The following is a 13,563-nucleotide window of genomic DNA, read 5'->3' as shown; positions in this document are numbered from 1 at the left end:
CTTCTGAAAATTAGTTACACAGTAATCCCAAAAGTTGCAGTCTCTCAGTAAGTTAGGCAGTTTAGGCTTGCTGCGTACAAACTGCCTCTTCTGAAACGCTTCTTGGTTCCCCAAAAGAGTTCGAAATGCCGAAAATATCGCATTACAAATACGAACATGCGCCTGCGTGTCATTTGGGCCGCGATGATGACCTCAGGGGCCATGAAATACGGCGCGCCTCCTAGCTGACGTGCTGCGTCGACGGGCTGAACCCCATTTTGGAACTTTTCAAACTGACAATTGCATGACATTGCAGGTGGTGGGCGTAGTAACATCCTCTCAAAAATGTCAGAAAACAGCGAACAGATTTAAAAATAGCCTCTGTACAGTAGATGCGTGGTCATGAAACTTGAGCACGTTGCTAGTGCTGAAAACAGTCACAGGCACCAACGCCCAAGGATTCCTTAGTACGACATACCACTAAAAACTGCAGAGAAAAAAGAAAGAAAAAAAAGGGGGGGGGGGGGGGGAGAGAGGAGACAGTGCACGTAACTTCGGCTTTCAAGGGGCTCAACGCATCAATATGTTCTTGCATACCGTGCATAACAGGAAAACCTTTTACCACCGTGAAGTTAGCGTACTGTTATTTGTGTCGGCGTTTACGAAATGTTGATATCTGTACAAAAATTTGCGAGTTTGCCCGGAACTGCCAAAGTGATACATTGATGCAATGATGAGGGAAACGCGTACGAGCGACTAGTGACTGTTTTTTTATTCTTTTGTTGTTGTTTTATTTTGTTTTCTGAGAATTTCCCCCAACGCATCCGGCATTTCCGCGTTGGGCCCGAAAGCACATACAAGCCGGATAGTTGGCTAGCCTCAGGAGCCATTTCGTAGAAGGGAGACATTGCATCGCAGGGCCAACCTATGGCTTGCTTCTGAGGGCTTCGTATTCCTCGCAAACTCCCATGCTCCCAAAATATGCTCGCAGTAATGTTGACGACAGAAGTTGTAGAAGCGCACATGCAAAAACGTCCCACCGCACACATGCACACAAAAACGCACCAGAAATACACACACACACACACACACACACACACACACACACACACACACACACACACACACACACACACACACACACACACACACACACACACACACACACACACACACACACACACACACACGCACGCGAGCGCGGAAGCAGACTTTATTTCCTTTGCTCCCCCCCTTCACTCAATACCGCGCACCGACGAAGGCGCAAACTACGAAGGAAACTTTTATTATTGGTGCCTTTCGGTTAACGCCGAATCCCGCGGTCGTCCTCCTGACGATTGCGCCCTGATTTTACCATTGGGAATCGGCGTCACCTTCACTGGAGGGAGCTTCCTTTTTTTTTGTTACTGATTCCTGCCATTGGCGTACTTGCCCCTCTCCCTCTTCACGGCTCGCGCAGCAATCGTGGAGCTCGCCGGGGCGGTTTCAGCTGTCACCTTTGAAGTAAATGCCGGCCGAAACCGGACAAAATCAGCACAAAGCTGGCGTTGCATTTGAACCCGCCGAGAAGGCAAGGGATGCAACACATCGGCACAGGAAAGCTTCGTTGGCCACAGGGCGTAGCCCGAAAAGTTTAATGGCAACGAGAGCCCAGCGCCTTGCTCTTAGGTCCGTGGTGACGGTTCCGAGCGCTGTCGCGAAGCCCAGCGAGTGTGCGAGACAGTTCTTCAGAGCATCGGCGCGTTGCGATGTGGAAGCCGCCACCGCAGCAGCGCCCAGTGTTCCAACCGGCGGCCCGATTTTCTGGTCGCCGGCTGCGCGGAATGCGCCCGCGATACGACGCCGTTCGTGCACTGCGCGCGAGACGGGCTTCTGCGGGTTGCGCGCCGCTACCGGGATGGCAGGTCGCTTCGACAGCGCGCTGCGCTTTTCTCCTTTGCTCGAGTCCAGCGTCAGGTACGCTTATTGGCCCCGGCACATAAGCGCTTCAGCGGATGGCACTGTACTACAAAGTTCGCACCCAAATACGCGCCTTTTTTTCTGCTGGCGTTGCAATGCTAAAGGGTGCTGCAAAGAGGTTCGTGGCGTTTGACATGAAGATTTCTTTCTGCATGCTGTGATTCAGAAGCAGGTTTTCGTGAGCGGCATTTTTTTACAATTTCAAATATCTGCTTCTCTTTATTTAGTTATTTGTCATAAATTAGACTGACTTTTGCATTTACGTACAGCCCTCAGTCTGAACCTTTCACATGCAAAGCGCACACCGGCGCAAAAGGACAAAATAAATGCAAAAACGGCTCTTGGAACGGAATCATCGAGTTTTGTCATGTCCTCGTACAGCGAAACGGGAGTTGAAAATCTCGCTGGTGTTGCATGCAGGCGGGCTATGGGACGTGACCTCTTGTAGGTCGGCATCAGATAATCGATGCTTTCAAACGTATACCTCACCTGGGCCGTTGTCATCGACGTGGCTTTCACAGCACAGTTACAGGGCGTTTGTAAACCATTGGCAGTGTTTACCGCTTCGGTGACTAAGTAGTCAAGCAGCTGACGTCAATATATGAGAACATTGCAGGTGTCAAGTCAGATGCTGATGCGATGAGGTGCATATAAAGCATAGTCACCGCGCCGACCTGTAGAGGCCTCGCAACTCGAAAGAAAGGCCTAAACTCCAAATCGCCTTTCCCAATAAGAACTACCAATTTTTTTCTTAGTCTGTGTGATTCTCTACCGTTTCAGGCCTTTGTTATAAATTACTAAATATATCTTGCGCATTACTCCAGTGACGCTTATTATCACATACATTGCCACTACATACGTCGTCTTTATGTGTCAACCGTCTTTAGCACTGTTTTTCCTATGTTACGCAGAAAAATAGGCCTAATTGTCGTGTGATGACTTTTATTCCGTGTGCGTGCGTGCGTGTGCGTGCGTGCGTGCGTGCGTGTGTGTGTGTGTGTGTGTGTGTGTGTTCGCGTGAGTGCGCGTGCGTTGTGTGCATGCGTGCGCTAAGGCGTGTGCGCGCACACACACACGCACGCACACAGCTGTGCGCACACGCAAATGGAAAATTCATGAACAGACAGACAGACAGACAGACAGACAGACAGACAGACAGACAGACAGACAGACAGACAGACAGACAGACAGACCGAACGCTCATGAGTATAACATTTCTCGTTGTGAATCCTGGAACGTTCTCATGTTTCTTCGTTCCTTGTTTGCATACCTCAGTGGTACTAAACTGCTGTGCGCCCGCCTTGAGGAGAAGCGAAAATAATGATATGCACCATTTGGGCATGTTACACCGAAATTTGCGTTGTGCTCTGAAGGTAGCGAAACCCGGCAAAATGGGAAGTTTTCAAAAGAGGCAGCATCTCCTCAGGCATTTCTTCAGAGCGTCTGGATCCACAGGTAGATAAAACTCGGTATCGTGAACTGCGTAATGAAATAAATGAGGAATTAACAGTTTGCTCCCAACAGGGAATTTCGCACCAACGCCAATATTGTGAAATTTCAAAGGTTTCTTTTCAGGCCGAGACTGCTCTGTTTCTGAAATTTCCTACGACATTTCAGACTTCTACTGCAGCACTTCATTATATCTCCAGGCAATATCCTGCCTCAGAATTATGCATTCCAGCAGCAAACACTTCATTTTCTCTCTTACACTCGGTTTCGATTTAGCAAATAAACATTCCAGGGGTCCTCCTATCACCTGCTCAGTTATTGTGAAGGGATGAAAGACCATTGCGAAAGCCTCTGCCACTCAGGTTTCAAGTTTAGCTTCTTTGAAGGCGCGCTCTGAAGGGTCTTTTTTTTTTCTTCTTCTTCTAACATGTTCATTGGTAGATTTTTCTACCCCGGTAAATAAAGGAGCTATAAGGCGACGGCTTATTATTTTCAGCGCCGGGTAGCATCGTGAAGATATGTGCATCGTTCTCAGATACTATCTGAAGATGATACCCGAGTGCCTTGCGTATGTGTCGGAGGGCTCCCCAAAAGGTTTGTCTTAGTATCAGATATACTATTTTCAGCGCTTGATGGTGCTGATACGCACAACTTTCTCGCGTCATTATTAGGTGGTACTGTAGACGGACCAATGGGTGGCCATCCAGCAAGGCTAGTCTCGCCTGAAGCGCATAGACGGCGGTTTTAAGTGTGTGGCTGTATTAATGGACGCGGCGGCCTTGTTACGCATTCGGGCGCTATACTGTGAAGCGCTACCACCGAGCGTGAACCGGTATTAGATTTCGACGTAGGTTAAAAAAAAAACACAAAAACAGGGTGGCTATAAACTAGTCCGGCGCCCTGCGGCCTTAGACCGCACGCGTGGATTCGGTGCGTGAAGCTGCAACTTGATGTTCCTTCACAACCCGGGGCAACTAGGCACGTTGGCCACTGTCGTCCCTCAAATAAAGGCAGCGCCAGTTTCTGGTTCGAGGCTGATTGGCGCGCTGCGCTCTCGTCTGCGGCTCCGCGTGAATCTCGGTGCGAGCGTCGAAAGTGACGTACGCGCTCGGTTCCTGACCGGCGTGCTCGAGCAGGCATTTCGCCGTGTCTATCGCGGCGCGAGGTGTAGCGGAAGGTCCCCGTGGCCTCCGCGGCCGGGCCCCCGCCGACTCCGAAGAGGGTGGGGGGCGCCCTCCGTATCATCGATGGAGCTTATCAGGTTGTAAAATGGCCCCGGCGCGGCAGCGAGGCCACCGATCGCGGGTTCTCGAAAGCGGCGTGCGCAAAAACGTATCAGTTACAGTCGTTTATCAGGGCCAGCCGCCCCTTGCTCTCATGTTCCCCTCTTTGTCCCAATATCCGTTGCGTAGGCTCGTTTTCTCGGGGCTTTTCTTCGATTCTTGGAGTCGACGTCGCTCTTCTTTTTCGCCGCTCTCTCTCAAGACGAGACAGCAGCACGCAGCGAGAGAAGACTGAAATGTAACCCCCGCGAATAAAAGATCTGCGCCGAAACAAGCGGAAAAGGGACGCCGAGGAAGGCAGGATTTCCACCGTTCCGGCTTGTATAAAAGCGGACGAAATTTATCGCATTCTACGTCTTTCTTTCGTACAAGTGCGCAGAAACCAAAGAAGAGCAGCTAGTGATTATTTACTTGTACCTTAGACTATTTCCCATGAAAAATGCATCGCTCCATCGTGAGTCGCCGTAACGCCGGTTGCATCTTTTTTTTTCTTTCCTGCCTGAAGGCTTTTTTGTCATTCTCATTCTCAGCATATGCACCTTCAACGCAGGTACTTTTCGCTCCACCAGAAAGTGAGCTCAAAAGCAGACGGGAGGAAGTCAAGACGACTGAACGCATGTGATGTCAACTTTCCATCCCGTATCCAATCCCGGATCCACATCATACCACGTCCACCTCTGCGTGAAGGCGAGCTCGAAGAAAAACAGCTCGCCTCTATGTCAGGAAAATTTTCGCTAGTCCTTGATTGGAAATTCGACGCACTCCGACTTTAGTTATTTCAATAGGTCGCAGCTCGAAGACTATCAAAGGAAGTACGTATTTAAAGCAACGCGCGAGTACGAGTGAGAAGACGCAAATTACTGCTCGAGCATACGCGTGCGATGCGATGCGATGTGCCTTCCACTTCGAGAAGCGCAGAAGGAAGCCGGAGGACGTCGAACAACCGTCCACGGAGACTTCCGGCGTCTCTGATGCGCGTTGTTGCCAAAATTCCAAGCTGGAGTTCCCTTCGGTGGTAAAGCTGGCGTTTGATGATGGGCGGATTAGCAGAAGCTGCTTACGAAGGTAGACGCGCGGCGCTGCGAACGATAATGTGTGCGCGCCAGAGGAAAAGGGGCGAGCGAAATTCGTCGAAGCTTGAACGTGATATTTGAGCGGGCTCCTCGTATAACAATTCGGGAATTATTCTGCATGAAGTAAACGACATCCGGGCGCAGCTGACGCGCGCCCGTTTCGACCTGTACGCTGAGATGTCGCCCGTGTCTTTTTCTCGGGGCGCACGGGCGGGAGTTGGCGAGCCGGAACCCGAACCTTTTTTCCTTCATCCGGCTCGCGAGGTGCCGACAAAATCTTCGTCCGCTCCCGGCAGGTGCCTCATTCCCACGTTGCGAAATGACGAAGTCGCCGCGGATCGGTACACGCGGGGAGCAGTAGAGCCGCGTTGTACAGCAGATTACCGTCCACGGCTTGGCGTTCGTCGTTCTGTTCCCAAGTCGCATTAACTGCAGCCGACAGTAGAATTGAGAGAGAGAGAGAGAGAGAGAGAGAGAGAGAGAGAGAGAGAGAGAGAGAGAGAGAGAGAGAGAGAGAGAGAGAGAGAGAGAGAGAGAGAGAGAGAGAGAGAGAGAGAGAGGGGGGGGGGTGCAAGGTCCGTGCTTTCAATGTGGGCCTCGAAATGGAAGCGATCAAGACGTGGGACCCCTGCCGCAAAAAATCAACATAGGGGAGAGTCGGGAGGTTTGGGACGGTTGGAGGAATGGGACAGCTCGTTTATCTCTCCAGGAGTTAGTTCAAACACGTTCATCGGCTGCTCACGAGATGGCGCTAGCATACCGATAGCCTGGCTGTAATGGTGGCCGTCTTCAGCGGATGGAGCTTTCTCTGACTACAACTCTCGTTTTTCACGTGTCAAAAGTAAGTATCCGCTTACTCAATTACACCTCTCTCAATTTTAAACCGCCCTGCCTATGCTGATACCAATTTTTCTTCGAAAACAGGCGTTAGGGTCGTACATCGTGCAATAACAAGTTTAGCCCTAACAAGAGAATTTTCGCCATTGAATGTATTTTTCGTTGGGCACACCACCTGGGGAGGAATGGGACATTTGAGTCGCGGGTGGAATGGGACAGTGTCCCATTCCTCCCCACCATACGGCTGGTGCTGTGTCTAGCGAATAAGCTCCAATGCTGTGCCGCTTTAGTTCCGAAAGCAGTTATTTGTTTATTTGTTATTTAAAGTGTACAAATGCTTGGTGCCGTGATGTTAAATAACAGACAGGCTGTTTCTGCGACAGTTGACGTTAAGACGCGCTAAACCAACGGGGCATCATAAAATGCAATGTTTCTCCACTAAAAAGGTGTGATTACTGAACACATTTGCGAGAAGCCCGGAATACGCACGTGAATAGTAGGAAGCAATAGGAGTGCTGCTACGTGCATGCAAGGAAGTTAAGCGTGCTTGGTGTGCGTGAATATTTACATTTGCCAATTTTTTATTAATTTCCATTTTCAGGAAGATGCCGCGGGTTTACAAGAGGAAGCATCCCGACAGAGCTCAAACATCGAACAATTTGATCCTGGATGCTGTGAGATTGGTGTGCGATGAAAAGAAAAGTATGAGAGACGTAGCAGAATCTTTTGAAATATCAAAATCATCGCTTGGCCGAGCAGTGAAGAAGTACAGAGAATGCGGTGACACAGGTGGCATCATGTTCAAGTCCAATTTGGTCTGCGGAATGGTCTTCACAACAGAAGATGAAGTACTCTTGAAAGAATATTTGCTGAAAGCAAGCAAAATGCACTATGGGCTTACGAGAATGCAAGTTCGTTCACTGGCGTACGAGTTTGCAACAGCCTTAAACCGGAAGTGCCCGGCGTCATGGGAACAGAACAAGGTAGCTGGAAGAGACTGGTTTATGGGCTTTATGGACCGCCATCCCGAGCTATCGCTTCGATCGCCAGAAGCGACCAGTCTGGGTCGGGCAACAAGCTTCAATAAGAACAACGTCGATGCTTTCCTTTCAAACCTGAAAAGTGTCTACGACCGATACAAGCTAACTCCGGACCGCATCTACAATTGTGATGAAACGGGCTTCACAACTGCACACAACCCACCAAAGGTAGTAGCAGCACGTGGAGAAAAGCAAATCGGTCAGGTCACATCCGCAGAACGCGGCGAACTGGTGACTGTTTTGTGCACTGTTAATGCCATCGGAAACGCCCTGCCACCAGTGTTCATTTTTCCACGCGTGAGGTTTAAAGATTTTTTTCTGAAAGGCGCCCCGGCAGGAAGCCTCGGTTTGGCAAGCAAGTCGGGATGGATGTCCAGCGAACTGTTTTTGTTGGCATTAGAGCACACTGTGAGACATACGAAGTGCTCGAAGGAGGAACCAATTCTCTTAATTCTCGACAATCACGAAAGCCATGTGAGCATCAACACCATCAACAAGGCCAAAGAGAGCGGAGTCATTCTTCTGACCTTTCCCCCACACTGTAGCCACCGCCTGCAGCCACTGGATGTGTCCGTGTACGGACCATTTAAATCTCGGTACAACGCTGCTTGCAATGATTGGCTCATAAATAACCCCGGGAAGACCATCTCCATCCACAATGTTGCACAACTAGTTGGATCCGCCTACGTATTAACGGTGACACAAAAGAACATAATCTCGGGCTTTCAGAAAACTGGAATTTGGCCTTTCAATAGCGAGCCCTTCACTTCGGATGACTACATGTTGTCATCAGTCACTGACAGACCCGAAACGTCCGTAAGCGTAGAGGTGTCACGACAGACGGCCACCATCACCGAGAAAACGGACAGCGCAAGCCGACTGGAAAGTGATTTGAACTTTGAGACAAACGGCCATGGAGCTCGCAACGTCTCTACAGATGTCTTCCCACCTACTGTCGGCAACGCAGCCTCGACGTCAACTGCATCTCCCAGCCGGATTGTTCCAAGTGACCTAAGGCCCTACCCTAAGGCTGCACCGCGTAAGACAGGGCAAAAAGGAAGGAAGAAAGGTAGGACAAAAGTCTTTACGGATACACCCGAGAAGCATGCGATTGAACAAGAAGCTGCAGAGAGGCTGGCACGACAGAGTCTGAAAAAAAGAGCGCTTATCACAGCTAAGACTGTCGCCACTACCCGCCCAAAAAAGAAACGGCGACTTCAGAAGGAGTTCAGTTCCTCAAGTGAAGACGACACTGTTGCCATTGCATTTGATGATTCAGACAGTGACATGTCGGGTTCCGATAATGAGAGGCGGGACATTTCTGAGGCCGATTGCCCAAACGAAACTTTTCAAGTGAAAAAAGGCGATTTTGTCCTCGTCAGATTTGGTAAGAAAAAATCTGACGTTTATTACACGGGTAGAGTCGAAAGTAGTGACAATATTGACGTCATTGTCCAGTTCCTCCGAAAGAAAGAAGAGAGCTCAAAGTTTTACTTTCCTCCGCAGAAAGATATAGGGACTGTGCCAATGACGGATATTGTGATGAAGCTGCCAGGGCCAAAAACTATTGGGGGAACGAAGCGCCTGCAAGCTTGCTTCAAGTTTGATGTGGAACTATCGGCATTTAATGTCCGCTGAAGACGTTGGGACCGATACTTTACTGGCGTCCCATTCCTCCCAAAGGATGTCCCACTCCACCCGAAGGGACGGGTGGAATGGGACAGATTTTAGCTGTTAGAAATTATTTTTTTGCAGTGGCGCTAGAAGTGGCAGTAGCCCGTGTTTCTCAGAATTTGCGCATCTTGTTCCGACTTGTACTATAATCCATCAACCATCTTTTTGCGTTCAAAATAAACAAAACTAAAAATGCATTTGTGAAAAGTGTCCCATTCCTCCCGACTCTCCTACAGAAAACATAAACAAACGCGCGAGATAACCAATTCCGCCATCTCTTATAAATTAGCGGTACAGAGGTAATTCGGATGCGTGACTTCCAAACTACACGATTTCCGTACTAGTTGTTGAAGGGAAGTTTAGCTCTTTTCATTTTAAAATGTGCCATAAAGTACCCGAGGGAAACACCAGTGCTCTAACATCCAGCCTAGAGGTGTTCAAACCGCTAATAGATGGAAGACTCCACTTCTTTTTGGCTGCTTGCTGGTATCATGGTTATACGTTTGCATGCGTATGCACACACATGGGATATTCATGCGCATAAAAAAGCAGAAAGGGGAAAAAAAGGTGGTCAACACCAATATGTTTCTGTACATGTCCGAAAATTTTGATGTGGCAAGAATTCGGCAGCGTGAAGAAAACCATTCTACCATTCTATAGAATCATTGTTGAACTCATCTCTGCTCGCGAATACATAGTTTCAATCACGGTGGATGCCGACGAAGTCAGGACAAAATTGGCATATAAACCGCAAACCCATCCGCAATGCCAACCACGAAATCACTGCTGCGCCTCACGGATAAATGGAAGCACAAGCTCCATCGAACTCCAACAGCTCCGCCCGCGAGTGAGCATTTTAAATGACACAGCCACGAGAAGACTACTCATCAGTTTATAAATTTGCAACAGCATGTGAGAAAAGTCCAGTCAAATCGCCCTTAAGACACGCGTTGTACTGACACCGTATATCGCATACGCAAGCAAAGCATTAGGCCGGGTTCAGACTGTTGCCGCAACTGTCGCAATATCATTAAAGAATGACGTCATCTCACGTTTGAGCCAACCGAACTGCGTGACACGCCGTTTTTGTTTACGTCCATATCTCACGATATGGCTGTTATGTCGGTAGTCAGAACACAGCCTTACTAAACCTACGCCAAGGGAACAATTACGCATACCAGGGATCAAATCGGTGGATAGTCGTGAATGAGCGTATGTTAAGCACACTACGTGCCATTAGGGAGTCTTCACAAAACCGTTTTGTCTTATGCCTTTGGTTTTCGGACGCGAAATATCCGCTTGAGTTTTAGCAGTTTATGAGCATGAGCTGACATGACAGCGCGCTCTATTCCAAAAAAAGTGATTATCAGAGTCGGCAGATGGATAGAAGCAGCCTTGAAAAACGCACTCATAGTTCTACGTCACAACCGCCCGCCGAACACGTGCGTTTTTCCTATGAAATAGTTTAAAGAAAGCCGAAACCCGTCTATGACAGAGCGCGCCTCGCGCAGAGGTATTTCGACGCGACATGACGGCTCGAAATGGACTAATTGGGCGCACTGCGTCGCGTGCCGAATCACTCCTTCGCCAGTAACTATTTCGCTCTAAGCGTAGAGAGAACGAGATGCCATTTGCCATATTCGCGTCAAAATGAATTAAAAGCGAAACATTTGCGCGAGTTTTGCGTAGCACCGGGCGCGCCAAGGCGCCGTGTGTGCATGCGCGCTGCAGTGGCTAATGAACGCCGTCGCGGGCAGGTGGCGATGCGCGCTCACGCTCATTTAAGCGCGCCTAAGAGCGGAGCCTCTGTGCTAGGCGCTCGTGCCATCGATTCCAGCTCTGGCCATCACTGACGGGCTGCTAATTGGTGAGCTCGGTTTAGGGAACCGCGTAGGCCTCCTTCAGTGATCTCGGAAGATCACCCGGCCGCTTGATTACATCAGCTTCGAGGTGTTTCACCAATCTACAATTATTCACCGCATTCGGAGATGGAACACCGCCTCCTGCGTGCGCTTTGCCTTCGCTAACGACACCACCGGCCAGCAGCCTGGAGTTTACATCGAAAAGATGCCTGCAGTCTCAAAACTTGGCTGCGATCTGCAGAGAAGAGAGCAATTGCTCGCTAGACAAGACAGCAAGCGGAATGGGCCAGCCGGAAGTTCATAGCCTTCCGCACACTCTTTTCCCAAGGGAAAAATTGGTGTGCTAGCTTGAGTGCTTGAATATTTAGACTGCGTGAGGCAAGGCGTCAAAGCTGGATAAAGAGGGTGAATGTTAACCCTGGCGCTTCGCTACTTGCAGTTGCTGTATTTAAATAAGCAAGATAACAACAGCGCACAGTGCTGAAGCTGATAATTATGCTTTGAAAGAACCGCTACAAAAGCGGTGCCAGATGTATGCGACACGAAAACGTGTCACCACTGCGCTAACGTTTGCCCAGGGCCGCAGGAGCCATTTAGCCGGTCTTGCCTCGACGTGATTGGGCGAAATATTCCTGAGCTGCTGATAAGCTACAGCTATCCGATCCAATACTACATTGAAAAATAACACTTTTCGAGTATACTCAGCAGGGAACCCGGCACGCGTTCACGGCTTTTTCAGTGGACCGGAGAAAAGAGACGAGCGGAACGGGAAATGTATTAAAACCGGACTTCAGAAAGTTAGCGGGACATGTCTTTTGCAATTTAGCCGCAATGAAAGCACCACAACCGGAAACGTATAGACGGGGTCGTACTTAAATGTATCGCGCAGCACGTGCTCCTAAAGTGCGCGATAATTGTTCCCAGATCCACATGCGAATGTAAGAAAGTTCTTGCTTGTCTAGTTATGCGGAGCCCGTCAGAAAAGGGGTGCTTTAAGGGGACGATTACACGTATATATAGACATCCAGCTCGCTATCTTCATCGATCGTTGACGTGAGCGTACTTATTGATACTTAGCTAGAAATACTTTCATGAAGAGGCTATGAACTCTACGGGGGGAGGACGCACCGGCCTCGGAATATTTTCTCTTTCAAACTGTAATAGCGTTGAAACAAACTCCGTTGAAAAAAGCTTCCGAGAACACCGGTGCTCTAATAAGCATCCGTATATGGAGTCACCAGTCTTGAATTTTGAAGGCATAGGAGTGCAGTGAACTCTGTCTTCTTTCATGCTGCCAATTCTTCCACAAAGAAAAAAGGAAGCGACAGTTCAGAAGGTAGGTGGTTACAAGCTTTCTGCAACTGACGTGAGTTATAGACAGAGAAGCAGGAATCCGCGGATGTGGCGTTAGTGTTGCAACCGACGTAAAGGGAAATAACATTGCCACTGTTATTTTATGCAGATAGTTCACTTTAAGACAGAGTGGCGCAAAGAAATTTGACTACAGTAAAACACGAACGCAATGTTCAAGGAATGGAACAAACATTGAACAAAGTCAGCTCCCGTGGATCGGTTAGCCTCGCCACGACGTGCCGGAATAACCTATCCCACTGACCAACGGAACGGATTCGGCTTCTGGCAAAGCGTAGATACGATTTGACTAAAAATGTGGGCTGATTGTAGTATTGCGCAATGCGAGCACCGCGTTTTGCACTGCGCGCTACTGCAGCGCAGATCAAATTATATTGTTCAATCATGCGCCAGGCCCAGCCATTCCACGAATTTGTTCCGTTGGCCGCACGGAAGGGTCATTTGGTTGCCCTGTATCAAAGCAGGCCGACGGGATTGTTTTAGGGTGTATGCATGTAAAAAGAACAAGCAAAAGAAAAGAAAAGAGCAGGGAAGGGCGAACCGCTAAATGAAAAAAAAAAAGAACTAAACCAGCCATGCTTGTTTGCATTTCCCTTTAGCGAATTGTGCTACCGGAAAACGAGATGAAACAAACACCGTCCGAATGGGTTGCCTGCAATGTTGCTCTCTATACGTGCGCGTAACGCCAATATAGGCGTTTCGGCACCCGTTCCATCAACCGTATATCCAAAGGAAATGCGTACCGAAGACGGGAAATGTGGGGATGACCGCCCGCTGCGTTGGACGTGTAAAAAAAAAAATTACTGGGCAAAAATCGTGTGCAATGCCGCTTTTTCTCGCATTCGAAGCACACGCCCACGGTGCAGTACGTGTGTTTTCCCTATTCAGCGTTGCGTAGCCTTTACGCCGAAGCTGAGGCACGTTGAGCTGGTGTTTTCAACGCTCGGTTGCGCGCTCTTCAAGACGGCCGAAGAGAACGCGGCCTGCGCACGTGTTGGGCGCCGGAAAAGTGGCACTTTAGCGCGCGATACACATC

The 13,563-nt window shown here is 49.2% G+C and overlaps 2 protein-coding genes across 4 annotated transcripts in view; both read left to right on the top strand.

Annotated features, from left to right (window-relative positions):
• LOC144149208 (band 7 protein AGAP004871-like) overlaps positions 1-13,563 on the top strand; it is a 493,398-nt gene that overhangs the window by 188,598 nt on the left and 291,237 nt on the right. The window lies entirely within an intron of this gene.
• Positions 6,698-9,258, top strand: LOC144170038 (uncharacterized). Its single transcript, XM_077699546.1, has one exon. The coding sequence runs from the start codon at positions 7,186-7,188 to the stop codon at positions 9,256-9,258; it is 2,073 nt and encodes a 690-aa protein (XP_077555672.1). The 5' UTR covers positions 6,698-7,185.

Source organism: Haemaphysalis longicornis, unplaced genomic scaffold (genome assembly GCF_048455015.1).
Source record: "Haemaphysalis longicornis isolate Haplotype H1 unplaced genomic scaffold, Haemaphysalis longicornis Haplotype H1 scaffold_1, whole genome shotgun sequence".
NCBI lineage: Eukaryota > Metazoa > Arthropoda > Arachnida > Ixodida > Ixodidae > Haemaphysalis > Haemaphysalis longicornis.
Note: the sequence above shows the minus strand (reverse complement) of the source record. Positions and strands in the feature narration are given on the sequence as shown.